This window comes from Ambystoma mexicanum, chromosome 1p (assembly GCF_040938575.1).
Source record: "Ambystoma mexicanum isolate Mex_15411 chromosome 1p, UKY_AmexF1_1, whole genome shotgun sequence".
Classification (NCBI taxonomy): Eukaryota; Metazoa; Chordata; class Amphibia; order Caudata; family Ambystomatidae; genus Ambystoma; species Ambystoma mexicanum.
The window spans coordinates 1,179,833,733-1,179,852,668 of NC_090921.1; the positions used below are offsets into that span (position 1 = coordinate 1,179,833,733).

Consider the following 18,936-nt stretch of genomic DNA (forward strand, 5'->3'; position numbering starts at 1 on the left):
TTTTTATCCATTCCCAAACACCCACATCCCATTTATATAATTTTCTAACCCCCCCCCCAAAAAAATTGATGGCTATTTTCGTGAAAAAAAATTTGGTAAAAAAACCCTGCAAAAAACGTCCCGTGACGAAAGAACGTTGTACCGTTATTGGTGCATGTGCACCATTTATGCACTGGAAAAGTGAGAAGCCCCATCCTAAAAAAATGTAAGGAATAGTTACCATATCAGTTAAAGAATCTCACCTAGAGGGGGTCAGATTCCTGGCATCCCCTACATCCCTCCCGCAAACAAAATAGCTGACACATACTTCATTGGGCTCACCATTTAGCAAACATTCATCACCATCCCAACAAAAATCTTCCTCTTCTTTCACTTTAATGAAATCACCCTCCTATAACATCTTACTTCACTCTATTGGAGATCCACGAGGTCAAGACTGACTCTCCTCTAGGCATTAAAGACTCTCTACTTGAAATATGGGTTGGGAGGCGCTCCAGTGTGGGGTGTGGAGTGTTGAGTGTTGAGTGTGGAGTGTGGAGTGTGGAGTGTGGAGTGTTGAGTTGTGTGGAGGAAAGAACACTAGAATAAAGAAAAATAAGATAGAGAACTGTATTTTCAGAGCAGTACAAAATTTGATTTCACATTTTTAGGAATATTGCTTAGCCGTAATGTCACTTCTTTGTCCCCTCTGGCAGGTCAATGGAAAACTATCGGGCCTTCCAATAAGCCTAGACAACGGAAATATCCTGATCTCCACTTCTGGGGAAATGGGGGTGATAAAATTCGGCTTTGGCATGAATGTCCTTTTCGATTTTCTCCATTACCTTCGAATAGAGCTCATGGGAAGGTACACTGAAAGTGTTTGTGGCTTGTGCGGGAACAACAACAAAAACTCCAGTGATGACTTTGCCACGCCAGCTGGTACACAAGCGCCTAATTCCATAAAGTTGGCAGAAAGTTGGAAGGTGGAGGATGGTGACCACTACTGCTGGCATGACTGTAATGGCTTATGTGAGATCTGCCCGCCACACTATATCAAGAGATACAATTCGCAGGACTTTTGTGGTTTGATAGCCAAAGCCATACACGCTGCCTTCAGTCAATGCCATGAAAAGATTCCCCCGAAGAGCTACTTGGACAGCTGTGTGTACGACGTTTGCCTGAATGGTGGGGACAAGCAGACCGCCTGCCAGAGTCTGAAGGTATATGCTATTGCCTGCCAACGAGAAGGAGTTGTGATTGGTGATTGGAGGAAAGAGGCCAATTGTCGTAAGTGTACTTTGGTCTATTGAATGAAAATCTGTCTTTGCGAAAAATGTATTGTGTAAACAAATCGCCAACATTTCACCTGGTAAAATCTATTGCAGTCATTGTTGTAGAACAATGGGAAACAGAGAGATGAAAACAGCTCTATTTGTTTGAATGCCATCTCGGGGTGAAACTGCAACATTGAGTTTCCCAATAGGTACTATTTATTTGTCCAATGAAATGTATTTTTCCTATCATTTGTTCTACATATGAATCCATAACGCTCTACAGGAGTGGCATTTCTTAAGATAGAGACGGGCAGTACCATGCTTGCTCCTGGCCATCCATCATGATCCCAAATGCTATGTGGCAGGTCCTGTCCTAACCTCAGTACAGTCTCTTCTACAAGGTTACATAGCATAGAGCATCTAGGAACATAGGGCTACGACAACTAATGGGCATGATGGTCATTGCTCTGAGAGTACGTTCTTTTTTTCTCACATGGGGATCTTATACAATTATTTATTTATTTATTTGTAAGGTGCCAAAAGCCCACAGGCATCAGGGCGCCACATAAAGACGTTAACTTACAAATGCGGAGAAAGACACAATTCGAGAAAGGGGTGGGGGGACTGCGTATCATTATTGGGCAGAGAAATTCTGAGACCGAACCTATTCAAACTGGGAAACACAGAAAACATGCATATTAAAGTGAGACGAAGCGCTAGGGAACACTATCTCAAAATGTGCATGTTAATGTTTCATAATGCTGCTGGCTTGTGCGAGCGTCCCCAGATAGCACAATCCTCCCCACAATGAGAGACAATAATGGACTCTCCCAAGATGGGAATAAGGCTAAGACAAAGTTAAGGTGAGCTTAATGGGAGTTTATATAAGTCAGAATAGGGCATGCAAAGGACTCTGCAAACTCCAAGAGCGCTCTGTCTGACAATAGCAAAGACAGGCGTATATATTTACAAAACGCGTCATAAGAACCTACACACTATAGGGGGCACAAGTTCGTGGGGATTGGGTGGTGACGACTAACTATAGGTGCAGCTGTGATGTGGTTTGCCATGGTTGGTGGACGTCACTGGTTACCCACGTGGGCTGGGCCGGGCAGATCAGCTGGGCTCATCCGGGCGGTGTTGTTGTGCCAGCCGTGACCAGTGTCAGTGATGAACATCTTTCTTGGCTTTCTGCCCTAAGGCTACGCACACTGTATTCATTCAATATTGCAATATTATCTTCCCCGGTAAATCTTCCAATAGGTTATTCTACAGGTTAATGCAACACAGGAGGAATGCACCTAGAGTGGGGTCTTTTGGTGATACATCAATACATGGTTACCATCGTCCTGTTGACCGGGTATCATAGGTCGCGAGGTTGGGTCTCAGGGCAAGGGGCGAGCTGTCCAAGTTATCATGTCCCGTTAGAAGTCATTATGAATGTGTTCCTGCAGTGTTGCTATAATATTGGTTGTCCTAATTTTACAGGGGCCATTAACCTGGGGTGAGCTGGTGGGTCGTTGAGCCTAAGAAAGGGTGCCTTCGGGCCTGCGTTTATGGCCGGGGTTTACTGCTGGGTTGTAAATAATTCAGGTGGCTGGCCGCGGCCCTGGGAGCTGCGGGGGAACGTGAATGTTTGAAGCGGCTCCAGCCGAATTGGGGGAGGTGAAGCAGAGCAGCACAGGCCTCTGCTTTCCGTCTGGCAGGCTTCAATGGGGAGGAAGGGGGAATGGCCTTGGATATGCCCACAATGGTATTTTCCTCGTGCGTTGCAGATTAAGTGGAAGAGGCATAAACATTCATATAATGTACAATACTCATTGAGTCTTTTCAAAGCTTATGTTTTCTACATTGTTAGTGCCTTTTACATGGCCATTTCAAATGCGTTACCTATATGTTAAGTATTTAACAACCACAACATTTTGTTACATTTATATACATGCGCGATAAGCGAGGTAGTAGTAAGGTTGGTGGAGCACGCAGGAACAACTAGCCAATGAGACTGATGGCAGTGACACATGGTGAGCTTGGACATACATATTGTGCATTTTCGTGCACCATTTGCATGAGCTCCCAATGGGGTTGAATTTGTCTTCCTTTGCATTCTAGCACCATTAGTTCAGTTATGGCATGGGACCTTGGGGTGCATTCTTCTCGGCGAAACATATAACATGAAAAGCCCGGGACACTTTTACCATTTGCGCATAGCTACGGGGATGTGGGTACTTCAACCAGAATGCCATATAAACACACATTCTGCCATCTTCATGGAGGTTACATGTTTTAGTCAAAAAGGTCATGGAGAGAAGAGTTTCATCACAGGTAGTTTGCTCATTAGTATTTGGGGGCTCTGCTTTTGTCAGGGAACCATTTTACAGTTCTTTTCCACCCCAGCCCTGCTGGCCGGGTCATACTGAGAACAGTGATACACTGCGGAAGGTGAATGTTACAGTGTTTGCATCTAGCGCTAGCTCATGTCCGCCTGTTCGTGGGAATGGGCTCTCAGCGGATCTGCCAGGGAGCTGCGGCCGCAGGGACAAGTGAGACTCTTCAAGGGTGGCGGCCGTGCTGTGGTGCACAGGGCTCATGCCATTTTGATTTCACAAAATGGTTTCCAGGACCTAGCTTAATACAGCATGCTTGGTCAATGTCTTCAGCCAGTGGTCCACCCGCCACCTGGGCCCTGGTGGCATGGGGAACCCCGACTAGCCATGGACTTCACAAGGGAGAAAGGCTGCAGGGGAGGGGGGTCTCTTGGACCAATCCTCCCATACATTTCCCCCCTTTCGTTACTTAAGTAACAAATACTGTAACTCTCTTGCGTTCTTCTTCTTCAGCTACAGCCTCATCCCATGCAGGGGTGCCTTTTATGGGCATCCATGCCCTACACACTCCACGCAGGCTTTCTCCCCTTCTAGCATACTCGTCGGGGGTGCAGGTCAGATATATACAACCTTCATCCTCATCCAAATCCACACACACCTCCTCATACCATTCAAGTACACGGGGCTCTTTAATTGTAGTGTGCCACAGCCTGTCTACTACATCTACGCTGTGGTACCTGGGCACCATCTGGAATCTTGGTGTGTTTTCTGTTCCTGTTTGTACCTCTACTTCCTGCATATGTTGTATCGTACCGCGAGCGTTGCCCATTGTCACCATCATCATTGCACCGTTTGGTACTGCGTTTGCACAACATCGAAGGCCCACCTGGCACATACAAAAAATAAAAAGGAGGAACACTACTGTCGGCATCAAAAATTTAACAGTCATTCCCAGGCATGATGGGACCCAGGAGAAGATGTTGTCGAACCATCTGCTTGCTTCTGCTCCACCTTCCATTTTCATTCTTTCTCCTAGGTTATGTACTGCTTCGATCACGTGGGATAAGGAACCATTATCTGCGTCTTCGGAAGGTACGAAAGTGCAGCAAGCACTTCCAATTTTTCGGCAAACACCTCCGTCCATCGCTGTGAACAGGTCCAAGACATACCTATTTTGCATGGGCATTAGTCGCAGAGCTCGCAGTTCCACTTTTATTACGTTAAATCCTTCTTCAGTGTCATTCGCCAGCTGGATCAGCTCCCAGCGTGTAATTTGGAGCCATTTTGCATTTGCTCGTGCCTGGATGCTAGGGATGAGTGAGGCAAAGCAAGTCTCTGCAGAGCTGAATAATCGATATCTGTCCGGGATCTGTGCCAGTAGCTCTGATGATGCTTTTAATATGTAGTTCGATGATCGTCTGTTTCGTGACAGCATCTCCCCTTGTTACCGGAAGACAGGACATATACTTGTGATTCTTCAGTTGGCTGGGCCTCATTCTGCTGAGGGGTCTCCCGCATTTTCTTGCTCCCATCAATGTGGCTTTCTGGTATCACCATTAGTGCGGAATGTAGGGTGGCCAATGAGCAGCTGCCACTCCAGGATTGTGGGAGGTGCAGGTATGCCTGGTTGCCACATACCCAATAAGTGTCCATGAGGGCCGCTGTTCCTTTTCTCATATCCGGGATGGTGAGGGTCTTGTTGCAATTTTTGTTTACCCCCATGATAGCTTTCCCGTCTCCCTTGAAACACAGTTCATAGTTTATTTCTTTCTGTAGCTGGAAGGGCTTTTCAATGGCCGTCACCCAAGTCAATTTTGAGATGTGCTCCTTCCATACTGGTGTGCATGTTTTCTCTATCCACTGCAGTTTCTCCGGTGCCACACCTCGCAGCGCTTCAGCTTTGCACATTATTTCTTCGTTTTTCCACTTATTTTCTGAAAATAATGTCCCTTGTATTATAAAGAATGGTTCTTCCAAACATATCACTCCTTCCGCTTTCGGATAACAGGTCTTCTCATTCTGCAGCATTTTAAAAGTTACCTCGTGTGCCTGGAAGGTTTTCTTAATTCTGCACGACGTGAGATGAAGGAGACATTGGGCATCCACAATAGACAACTCTTTTGGCAGCAATACTTTGGGTGTACCTGAAGCATGGGGAATGAGGGAGCAGACATAACAACTCTCATTTGTTGTTTGCTTAGCAGTTGCACTCATGTCTGCATATCATTTATTTGTCTGGTGGGGGTGTCGTGGGTCTTCCATCTTGTCGAGTCCCAACCCATACTACTTGTCGTATTTTCTCCTTCCCGCCTCCCTTTTCCTCCTATTATTTCTAAGATATCTCCCAGCTTCATGGGCGAGGAACAGTGTAGGCCCCCCTTTCTCCCCTCCACCCCCCTTTCCCCATTCGTTGTATAATGCTTTGTATCTCACTGTCATCTCTTCATTCTCTTTCTTTATACTATCAAGCAGTGTGTTTTCTGTTGTGCGGGTGGGCACGCTGGTGCGGGTGTTGTACAGCCATGATATAACAGAAGGGTTGCGATCATTTAAACTGTGGGCATTGTATTTAGATGCTTTTGGTGGGGAAGTTGTGCTGTTTCGCATTTTTTCCTGCAGTCTTTCATTTGGCGAGGTAGCAACATTGGGCGGTGTTGTGTAATATCCCCATACAAGTTTAGATCCGTCCCACACCAAAAAATCACCTTCTTTAGTATTTACAGTTGTGGTTTGATTTGTTACATTAATCCCGTTATTCCCTCCCCCCTCGTTCATCTCGATAGAGATGAATGCTATAAACCAATAAGTAACCAAGCCGAACAGTATTGTAAAAAATAATGTAATGCATACAGACAACCACACTCATACGAATATCTCCATCTTTCAGCTAAAACTTCTCTATATCTAACCAATCTATTCGTTGCAGGCTGCCCGTTTGTTGCCATGGTAGCTGTTTGAGATATAAAAGTGCATTAAGTGCGTGCATGTAAACATTTTTGTTGGCACTGTATGTACCAGGAGGTCATAAAAGGGTGATGGGTGGGGTGGTGGGGAGAGGGCAGGGGGGGTGGGAAATGCACAGAGAAGGGAGCAGACAATATATATTTTTGACACCGTTATTTTCACTTAAACACTTTTTTGTTTTCCATTTATCTCGATCAATAACCTGTAATAGAATTCTTTCGTTAACAGTTTCAGTTACACTCCTCTATTCATTTGTTCACGTTCACTCATCATTTTCATTACTTTTGTTTGCTGTTGTCTGTGCCTCCCCATCCACCTCTTCCTGTACACTATTATATGCCTTTCGCACATCTGTCAAATGTATCCAATATTTGAGCCCCTTTACTTTTACAGCTGTAGGGGTACAAAATACCACTTCGTACGGCCCATGGAACCATGGGGCATTCCACTGGCGCACAAAGCTCTCCTGGCATTAATTGTACCTGTGTTTCAGGTTCCGCAAGGGACACCATTGTGTTCCCTTCTTCCCTTGTGAATGGTGGTGAAAGCTGCCTTGAGATTGCACGCGCTGCCCTAGTTAGCTTCTTCAGGTATTCTGTGAATTCATCTCCCAATATGGTGGCGCTTCTGTGTGCATCTGAGTGTTGGCGTAGTGGGGAATGTGCTGTGTGCATCCGTCTCCCTGTCACAATTTCGTGCGGGGACAGATGGTGATCCTTGCTCGGCTGATTCCTCAGCTCAAACAGTGCATGGGGTAAGCAGTAGATCCAGTTTTTCTTCAACGAAAAACACAATTTAGACAATCTCCCTTTTAACAGACCGTTCATCTTTTCGACAACACCTGTCATGATGCCTACCCCGGAGCACCAGGACAGGCCCAGCACCCCCGGGAGCAGGCATCATGCCCTCGGGTAAAAGCCCAGCGGCCCCTAATAGGGGCTCTTTGGACTTTGTCCTGGCGCCTTTGGCGGCAGGCTCATGTTGGACATCAGTCCTGGCGCCATAGGCGTCAGGCTCATAAAAGAGGGTGTTTGGTGCACTTACCTGACGCAGACCATGCTGCATGAAGCCTCAAGCCAAATGAGGCTTAGGAGGGACTATTTTATCAAAGGAACTATTTTACTTGGGTGGGGACCGTGGAAGAATACTTACCCGGAACTTCTTCCAAGGCTATTTAAACCACGCCCGGACTGCCACACATGCTTCGCGTTGCTCTGCATCTAGCAGCTGAACGCTCACCGTGCCTGCTCCTGCATCTTGCCTCCAGCCACGCCCGCCTCGGTCTAGGGATACCTGAAAGGAAGGAAGGGAAGAGAAAAGGTGAAAACCAAGAACTTAATCTAACTTCCTACCTGTGTCCGGAACCATCACGCCAGCAATCCTGAAGATAGACATTCTTTAAAAGCATCGCGCTACTTGTTGCAGCGCCACGCATCACTCACCTGTCTCGTGGGCTCTTCACTATCCACCGCGACCTTCTGGGCATTCCGCCACATCTCTGCACCTGCAGGGGAGAAGAAGAGACAAAAGGTGAGCAGGAGGAACAAATGAGGAAAGCCTGATTTTCCGTCACAAGACTTACCTGGCCATATTTGACAGAACCACTCCTCATTTCGGGTCGGCGCCACTTCTTGGCCTGGTACCGCACCCCGGTCCCTAAGGGGAAAAAAGAAAGACATTACTAGAGGGATTCAAAGACATTTAAAGGGATCATTTTATCACAAACTCACCTGAGTTTTTCTCCGTCAATATCCCTCGAAGTATCACTTCCACTCTGCACCTGAAAATAAGGACAGATCGCAGGTTAAGAAAAGCAAACAAAGAGAAGACTCTACTCTGGAACTTTTTAAACTGCATACTTACGGCATTTCGCCTTCCGAAACCAGTGAAGTAACTGGTCAAATACGCGCCCCTGCACCAGAAGCAGGATGGAGAGCTCATCCATTCAAACATTAAGGTGAGCCTTGATCGGGGATTTCAGAGGTGGTCAGAGAAGAGCAAAGGGGAGGTGGGAAGCAATCACAATACTCTGCAGACAGTTCTCTTTCTCCACCTACAGAAAGATTTTTCTACGGGCCAGACAAGCCAGATTTGGCAGTCCAGTTCAGTTGGTGTTTCGAATCCTGCGCATCACGCTTGAAGAGGTCACAGCAATCCAGACCAGGTCAGCGCCTCCGTGGGAGCCAGGTGAGCGTTACAACACCGTTACTTTGAGGATGATAAATCAAGCACAGTTTATGCTTTATTCCCAATAACGCGATCACTTCTTTGAAGAGCTCGTTCACAAAATGAGTGCCGTTGTCTGAGCGAATTACATCGCAAATTCCCCAGCGCAGGAACACTTACCTTACTAGGAACTTTGCAGCGCTCTTAGCATCAAGTCGCGCACATGGACCCGCTTCCACCCACCTGGAAAATTGACATACAACCATTATCATGTAGCGTGCCCCATTACACCTCTCCCCATGTCTGCATAATCAATGTGCAGTTCTCTGAAGGGCCCTGTTGGTTTTGGAATTGTCCCCCTGAGTGTCCGTAGCGTCATCCCAGAGTTATATATTTGGCACGTTGTGCACTCCATTGTCAATCTAGATATGTGTTCCTGGAGACATGGCACGAACCAGTCTTCCTGTATCTCTGCTGCAATGTGTTGTTTAGTATTATGCGCTGGAAAGTGTAATTGCTGAAATGCTATCTCTAACAGTTTGATGGGCATTACTACTTTCCCTGAGTTATTTTGGTGCCACAATAAGTCTGTTGCCGATTGGCTGCACCCCCTTTTTTCCCACACCATCTTTTCATCACAACTGGCCCCTTCCTGCAGCTCTAGTATTTGTTATATGGGCATGGCATTGTATCCTTTTGGGAGTTCTTTGTTCGTCTTGTGCTGCAATAGGTACTCGCCTGTTCCATGTCTTTCAAAATACGAAGCTTCCTTGGCAGCAGCGTTTGCTGCCGCGTTCCCCAATGATACAACGTCAGTGTTGGACGTATGTGCTTGGCGCTTCACTATTTCTACCACTGTTGGATCTTTTAGGGCCTCAATCAATTCCTTCAGCAGTTCAGCATGTTGCACTGGGGTCCCATCTGCCCTTCGAAACCCTCTCCGCCCCCACCGGGTTAGACCTCCGTGTACTGTCGTCTTCATGTAGGCTGAATCTGTATATATTGTTACTGCACATCCTTTAGCTGCATGTAATGATTCTATTAGGGCGAAAGTTCTGCTGCTTGGGCTGAGAAATGGGACGGAAGGCGATACTGTACTAGTACTTCATACTCACCTTCTAGCCTCACTACTGCTAGTCCCACATGTTTCTCTCCTGTGTCCATGTCAATCGACGCTGACCCATCCACAAAGTACACCTCTACCTCGCTCAGGGCATTTTCACACACCACCGTGCCCTCCCCCGTTTCTCCTGTGAATGTTGCACAATTGTGTTCTTGCATGTCCTCTAGTGTGCATGGTTCTGTGATGAATGTTTCCGGGTTTACTGTCCTGCACCTTACCACGTGAATATTGGCGCTGGACAATATTATCTCATAGGCAGTTGCTCGCTGTGTGGTCAGTGTGCTTTTTGATCTTTCAAGTATTGCAAATAATGAGTGTTCCACAAACAACGTGACAGGGCACCCCATTACTATTGTGGCACTTTTCTCAATGGCGAGCGCGGCGGCGGCGAGAGACTGCTCGCACGCGAAGTGGCCTTGCATCACTGCATCTAATGTGCCACTATAGTAAGCCAATGGTTTGTGTCCTAGGGAAGTCTTTTGTGTCAGTACAGCTGTCATAAGAGTTCCCTTACAATTTGAGAACAGGTAAAATTCGCGCTCATAATCAGGATTGGCGAGTACTGGAGTACTCGAGATCAGCTCTTTTAGCGACCCAAACGAGTCACTCCTTTCCTTTGACCACTCTAGTTTCCTGTTCTCTTGCTGGGCCTCTTTGAGTGCTTGCAGCGATGGCCTGGTGTAGGCTGCATAATCTAGTATCCATGCTCTACAATATTTACACATTCCTAAGAATTTCTGCATCTCCTTCACTGTGGTTGGTTCTCTCACTAACCTTATTGCTTCTACTCTGTCAGGTATTATTCTTTTCCCGTCTTTTGATATCAGCTGTCCCAGGTACAGCACTTCTGACTGACAGTATTGTAGCTTCCCCTTGTCCACCTTGTAATCTTTATTCGCCAGCAGCGTCAAGAGTGTTACTGAGTCTCTTCTGCACGTCTCTTCACTCTGTGCGCAGACGAGCAAATCGTCTACGTACTGAATGATCGTACTTTCAACTGATAAATTACCCAGGTCTTCGTGTAGTATGCGGTTGAATATGCTTGGACTTTCACAGTACCCCTGAGGTAGCCTGCAATGCTCGTATCTCTTCCCCCCTAATGTGAATGCTGTCAAGTATCTGCTTTCTTCTGCCAAGGGGATGGAGAAGAGTGCATTTTTCAAATCAACCACTGTGAAATGTGATGCCGTTTTTGGGATGCTGCACAGTATGGATGCAGGGTTCGGGACCAAAGGGAATTCTTTTTGTATGACGTCATTTAGGGGGCGTAAATCTTGGATCATCCTCCAAGCCCCTCCCTTTGCTTTTTTGATCGGGTAGATACAGGTGTTACATGGGGAGTTTGAGGGCACTATTATCCCCTGTGCTAGCAATTAATTTATTGTCTCTTTTGTCCCTTCCTCAGCTTCGCGGGACAATGGCTATTGTTTCACTCGGGGCACAATTGCCCCTGGTTTGAGTTTTATTACCACTGGTGTCACTCCATGCAACAAACCTACATCATGGGGGCCTGTTGTCCACAAATTGTTTGGCACCAGTCGCATGTCATCATCAAAAAAGGACGGTGGCGCTCCCACCACTGCCATCAACTGGACGGGTACTTGTCTTGTCTGAATCAAAATTTCACAGGGCATTGCTATTTCCATTATTATCTAGCCATCACTCTCCGTATCAGAAAAGAGATCCTCATCAGATAAGTCTCGTAGGGCAATATCAGCATTGATGCACAGTACAGTGCGCCATTCACACCAGTCTATGTCCATCCCAATTACTGCAATCCTTTTTGCTGATACCTGTACAGCATGCAGGTCTAAGGATACCACTGACCCTGGTGCTATGTCTGGGCGTACTATTGGGCGGAAGATATATTCTGCGGGTATTCTCCACTCTAACTTTTTTAGCTCGGGAACTACTTGGGCCAGTGTTTTTAAACCTTCGATGAACATTCTTTCGTCCACTGGCATGTCACGTATTTCTGGTGCCGTTGTCCGAGCCTGCACCACCAGCATTATGCGTAATGGGCATATTCCTGGGGTTGAGCACACTATCCCTCTTTCTGTAAATGATATTGTCATGTTAAGCTTGCTAAGAAGGTTCCTTCCGAGCAGGTTTATTGGCGATTGTTCATAATACAGTAAGGGTGTCTTTACCGTTTTACCCCCCACTGTCACATCCAAATCTTCTGTGTAAGGAACTTCAATTACAGCCCCAGAGAACCCCTGCGTCTCTAACTTCCAGTTAGATAATGGAAACCGGCCCTCACAGATACATGATTTCTCGGCTTGCAAATCCACCATGAATATGAACTGCTTGTCTCCTATCTGCGCCCCTACCAATGGTTCCTCCGCTGCATCCATCGTAGGTGGTAGATAGAACAGGACACACAAGTGTTTTCTGTGGGCTGTCCTATGCTGGTTGTCTCGTTGTCCCCCCCTGGCTGAAGACGCTTCCTGAAACTACTGACACACCACTATAGGGTGCTGTGGCTGGTGCTCCATTGGCATTCGTTGCGAAAGGGTTCCCTGGGGTGTAGTGCATAGTATCGTTGTTTTGTGGGTGATTCTGTGTTCTGTAGTGATGTGCTTGCCTTTGCTCTGGGTACCCCTGTTCTTGTTGCCTCTGTTGTCATCCCTCCTCCTCCTCTTCTCCCTCCCTGCTGTGTGGGAGCGCGGCTACTGCTGCAGCAATCTTCACCAGTTTTGTTTGTACTAACTTTGCCTCGTCTGCCAATCTTTTTGCGCTATCTCCTTTTCCCTCTCTTTTATTCGTTTACAGTGGTGAACTATTATGCTCTGTATTTCGGGCCACCCTTTTGCTTCAATACCTGCAATTTTGTCAAGTGCCTTTTGTACCTCTTTAGGGAGCCCTCTCTTTATTATAAAGTAAAATAATGATGTTGATTGATACCAGGGCGTGCCCGTTTCCGCTCTCCACATCTCCTGGACCCGAAAAATGTAATCCATAGCATCTTCCCCATCATTCATCGTACATTGCATCACTGACTGCAAATCTGGGGTGTCTGGGAATGTCTCTCTTAACGCATCCCACACCCTTGCCCGTACTGTGTTAAAAGAGGCACCATCATGGCGATCGCAGTCTAACGTTACTCCCGGGAAGCCAGCCTTTACCCATACTCTGTCAGCTTGATCCCCGACTGCTGATACTAGCAGACTTTTCACATCACCTATTGCTAGAGGTACTCCGGCTTTGTGTTTCTCAAATGCATATATCCATACAATAGGGCTGAACTACTTCCAACCCTGGGTGAGCTCACTCTCACTCCCCTCAACGGGTTTCAATTAATTCTCATTAGTAATTTGTATTTCTTCATTAAGTAATCCACCATTTCTGTTATAATGTTTCCAATATTTCAATTGTTTATTTATTCCTAACCAATCAGTGTTTCAAAATTATTGCCAATGCATTTCGGACATCCGTCCATCATCAGGGCTATCAACACTATTTGTTATCAATCAATAATATTTACAACACCATGACCCATTCCCAATGATTCACCCAAATGTGAAATCGTAAAGTAAATGCATGCACATACCCGGTTAAAGTTGTGTTCCATCATGGCGTTCACATCAATATAACAAGTCAAAAAAATATACAAAAAATATACAAAAAACATCCATTATAGATCATTGTTAAACCTCATTTCACAGTATAATATCATGATATACTTAACGCTTTTCTACCTGTTTGGTTTTTCGTCCCCAGAGTATATATTCACCTCTGTTGCCGGTATCCTTATCTAGCGCGTATCCTCTGAAACAGATATTTATATATATGTATAACTACTTCCTTGTCTGTGGTCCCCCTCCTTCAGTATTCCCACTTAACCTCCTCTTCCGTTGTGCTTACCTTTACTCTCCTGCTCTCCGTACGCGACAGCTATTCCAAAAGCAGCTCTCGCCACTCGTACTAACATTTATCAACACTACTCATTCCCGCGCATGCGCGCCGCTGCGTGCAATGCCGTAATGTATTTCACTAATCTCCTCCGCGCATGCGCGAATGTGTCTTTTCAACTCTTCAGAAACATTATACATATATCAGCTCGTATATTTATCTGTTATTTCACTGAGTTCACTGTTAGGCAGCGGTTAGCTGCCTTACGTCCCACAGGGAAATTAACCCCTGCGGGATATACTGTGAACTCCAACATTAGACACATTATCACAATTGGCTCCATTATTAAGTAGTGTTAAACTGCCTAAAGTTCCACAGGACATAAATTTCAGCATTTTTATCAATCATGATTTTTCTTTGCATTTAACAAATCTTTCTTATGTAACACACATATTTTCCATCATAGAAAACACATAAAATTCAACTCCTCATTAATGCCCCCTGGTCTCAGGGAGTCAAGCCGGTCGATCCAAAACGATTCTCGTTGATTCAATTTTCTTCCCAAATCCTCATGTGCGTTGTTCTGTCTAATGTCCTCCAAGACTTGAATCCTCATCTGGCTGATGTTGTGCTTCATTGTGTTCCAATGTCTGGCTACTGCCGAATTCGGATTGTTATTCCGAATACACGATCTATGTTCGTTCCATCGCAACTTGCCAGGTCTCTTAGATTGTCCAACATAGTAAATGCCACACGGGCATTTAATACTGTATATTATGTTCGAGGTGTCACATGTCGCGTATCCCTTAAGTTTTATTTTTTCACCTGTACGAGGGTGATCAACTGTATCCCCTTTTGTTATAAAATTACAATTACTGCAATGCAAGCAGGGATAAGTTCCTTTTCTCAATGTGTCCAATGCTCTCTTTTCAGGTCTTGTTTTCACCAATCTGTCTCTCAAGTTTGCACTCCTCTTGTACGCAAAAGTTGGTAATTCCCTGAACAAATGTTCAACTCGCATGTCATTGGTCAGTGTACTCCAGTTCTTCTTGATTACACTCTTTATCTTGTTGCTTTGTACTGAGTAACATGACACATATACAATATTTGGTTCCTTCTTCTCTCTCCTTGTGCCACTTACTGTAGGTTCCATCACTCGTTTTCTAGCAAATTCTATCTCCGCTGGTTTATACCCTCTTGCTTCAAACCTCCTCCCCATGTTCTCAATTTCTGCCGCGCATGTTCTTGGGTCATTGACAATCCTTTTTACTCTCATCATTTGACTGAAGGGCAAATTTCTAATTAGACTCGGTTGGTGAAAACTTAGTCGATGAAGTAAGTTATTTCGATCTGTTTCTTTTCTGTAGATGCTGGTCAAAAAATTATTGTTGTGAATACGTATTTCTACATCTAAGAAGTGAATTTGCGTTCTTGAGGTTTCTTTTGTGAATTGTATACGTTGATCAATGTTGTTGAGATAGGTGAAAAAATCATTAAAAGATTCCTCTGGGCCATTCCATATTCCAAAGATATCATCTATAAATCTGACCCACATTTTTATATAATTTCTCCATACTGCATGATCAAGTACATATTCCTTTTCGAATTTGTGCATGAAAGTATTTGCATATGTAGGAGCCATTGAGGCCCCCATTGCTGTCCCAGATTTCTGAATGAAAAATTTATTTCTATATTGAAAAAATGAATTTTCAGATATGAACTGTAATAATACCAAAATGAATTCCTTCATTGCTTTCAAATCACCTTCTTGGAGAAGTAACCATTCTGTTGCTTCTAGACCCAGGTTATGTGGAATAGAAGTGTAAAGGCTCTTCACATCAATTGTAAACATAATTGAGGTTTCTGTAAATACATTTTTCTCCAATATTTCCAAAAAATGATTAGTGTCTTTAATGTAGGTATCTGTCTTTTGTATCAATGGTTGCAAAAACTGGTCAATGTATTGGCCCAATGGCTGTAGTACACTGTCTACTCCAGAAACTATCGGTCTGCCTGGTGGTTTTGTGAAACTTTTATGTATTTTGGGTAGCGTGTAGAAGTTCGGTATTCTTGGATATTTATTTGTGAGAAAAGATCGTGTTTTGGCACTTATCCATTCTAATTCCTCTGCTTTCCCCAGAAGTTCTTCTAAGTTCTTCATTATCTCAATTGTTGGGTCATTATCTAGCTCAGAATATACATCCGTGTTTCTGAGCTGATTCATGCATTCGTCATGATAATCTTGACTGTTCATTATTACAAGTGCTCCTCCTTTATCCGCTGGGCGTATAGTTATCTTGTTATCTCCATATAAATCTTTCAATAACTTAAACTCATTTGATTTCAAATTTCCATATCTCTTCCGTTTGAATGACACTTTCTTAAGATCTTTGAGTACTTGTCGATGAAAAATATCAATGGATGGTACATTTATGGGTGGCATAAAATTACTTTTCTTTCTAAACTCTTGTAGTTCCTCTGGGTCTTGTTCTTTAAGTTGTGATGTATCGAGTTCATCAAAAAACACTTTTAATTTTAATTTTCTCACCAATTTGAATAAATCAATCTTAGTCTCAAATAAAGTTGTGCTATGCGTAGGTACATAACTGAGCCCTTTCTGAAGTAACATTTCTTCACTTTTGGTTAGTATTCTGGATGATATGTTCACAACTAACTTTTCTTCTGTCTCGCTCCCCGGGTCTCTATTCTTTGGCTTCCTTTTTCTTTTCCCTCGTCTCGTTCTCTTCCTTCTGTCTCTCGTCCTAAAAAAGGCCGGGCTGCTCTAAACTCTCTTACAGATGTAGTAGGTTCTGCTTGTTGTTCTATTGTCCTCCTTCCTTCCACTGTACTTTGTTTCACTCTAGAATCTTCAGAATCCGTGCTGGAAGTATTGTCTGTACTCCCCTGGTGTTGTTTCTTTTGGAATGAGGTTTGATATTTATCCATCCAGGTGTAAACTTCTCCGTTCAAATAATCATAAGTATCCCGTCGAAATTTCCTCACTTTTTTGGATTCAATTTCACTTTTGTATGATTCAAGTTTATGGTTAATGTCGACCAATATTGCTCCTAATTCTTCTTTGCCAATCACTGTACACAATTCTTTTTCTATTTCTTCTATTTCTTCATTTAAGGTTTTAACATTTTTGGTGAGCTCTTGAATCGTTAAAAGAATTAAGTCTAACGAGCACTTATTCAGAATTGCCTCCCATTTGCGCACAAATTCTTTGTCTTCCTTGCATAACGTTGGTCTCAAATTAATTCTTAGTCCCCTAGGGATTCTCTGGTTTTTATAGTAACGTCCTAAAGTAATTGCATGGAGCTTTCTGTTAATTTCCTTACGGATCAAATATTCCAGTTGTTTTATTCTTCTCGTAGGATCAAGATCATTTGTTTTTGTCTTCCATGTTGAGTCACTGATTTGTGTCAGGATTGCCTCGGCTTCTGCCGATGTGAAACCTAAGGTTTCAGCTCTTACATTCGTAAGTTGTTCAATATCTTCAAAGGACATATTCTCGCGTGCCTCCACCCAATTAGTGTGCCACTGGGAGCGAATATACAATTAAGAAATGGGGTGGGCACTGCTTTATTTCTACTTATTCACTTTTCTGAAGTCAATTGCGGGGGCTCACCCTTGAGCCTAGGCACTAGGCTCTGAAACAATATCCATACAATAGGGCTGAACTACTTCCAACCCTGGGTGAGCTCACTCTCACTCCCCTCAACGGGTTTCAATTAATTCTCATTAGTAATTTGTATTTCTTCATTAAGTAATCCACCATTTCTGTTATAATGTTTCCAATATTTCAATTGTTTATTTATTCCTAACCAATCAGTGTTTCAAAATTATTGCCAATGCATTTCGGACATCCGTCCATCATCAGGGCTATCAACACTATTTGTTATCAATCAATAATATTTACAACACCATGACCCATTCCCAATGATTCACCCAAATGTGAAATCGTAAAGTAAATGCATGCACATACCCGGTTAAAGTTGTGTTCCATCATGGCGTTCACATCAATATAACAAGTCAAAAAAATATACAAAAAATATACAAAAAACATCCATTATAGATCATTGTTAAACCTCATTTCACAGTATAATATCATGATATACTTAACGCTTTTCTACCTGTTTGGTTTTTCGTCCCCAGAGTATATATTCACCTCTGTTGCCGGTATCCTTATCTAGCGCGTATCCTCTGAAACAGATATTTATATATATGTATAACTACTTCCTTGTCTGTGGTCCCCCTCCTTCAGTATTCCCACTTAACCTCCTCTTCCGTTGTGCTTACCTTTACTCTCCTGCTCTCCGTACGCGACAGCTATTCCAAAAGCAGCTCTCGCCACTCGTACTAACATTTATCAACACTACTCATTCCCGCGCATGCGCGCCGCTGCGTGCAATGCCGTAATGTATTTCACTAATCTCCTCCGCGCATGCGCGAATGTGTCTTTTCAACTCTTCAGAAACATTATACATATATCAGCTCGTATATTTATCTGTTATTTCACTGAGTTCACTGTTAGGCAGCGGTTAGCTGCCTTACGTCCCACAGGGAAATTAACCCCTGCGGGATATACTGTGAACTCCAACATTAGACACATTATCACAATTGGCTCCATTATTAAGTAGTGTTAAACTGCCTAAAGTTCCACAGGACATAAATTTCAGCATTTTTATCAATCATGATTTTTCTTTGCATTTAACAAATCTTTCTTATGTAACACACATATTTTCCATCATAGAAAACACATAAAATTCAACTCCTCATTAATGCCCCCTGGTCTCAGGGAGTCAAGCCGGTCGATCCAAAACGATTCTCGTTGATTCAATTTTCTTCCCAAATCCTCATGTGCGTTGTTCTGTATAATGTCCTCCAAGACTTGAATCCTCATCTGGCTGATGTTGTGCTTCATTGTGTTCCAATGTCTGGCTACTGCCGAATTCGGATTGTTATTCCGAATACACGATCTATGTTCGTTCCATCGCAACTTGCCAGGTCTCTTAGATTGTCCAACATAGTAAATGCCACACGGGCATTTAATACTGTATATTATGTTCGAGGTGTCACATGTCGCGTATCCCTTAAGTTTTATTTTTTCACCTGTACGAGGGTGATCAACTGTATCCCCTTTTGTTATAAAATTACAATTACTGCAATGCAAGCAGGGATAAGTTCCTTTTCTCAATGTGTCCAATGCTCTCTTTTCAGGTCTTGTTTTCACCAATCTGTCTCT

At 43.9% G+C, this 18,936-nt stretch overlaps 1 protein-coding gene across 1 annotated transcript in view; it reads left to right on the top strand.

Moving 5' to 3' along the window:
* Positions 1–18,936, top strand: part of LOC138532698 (IgGFc-binding protein-like) — a 201,212-nt gene that overhangs the window by 48,638 nt on the left and 133,638 nt on the right. The window contains exon 2 of the mRNA XM_069641090.1: positions 696–1,269. Within this exon, the coding sequence (XP_069497191.1) occupies positions 696–1,269 (574 nt within the window). The remainder of the gene's footprint in view (positions 1–695; positions 1,270–18,936) is intronic.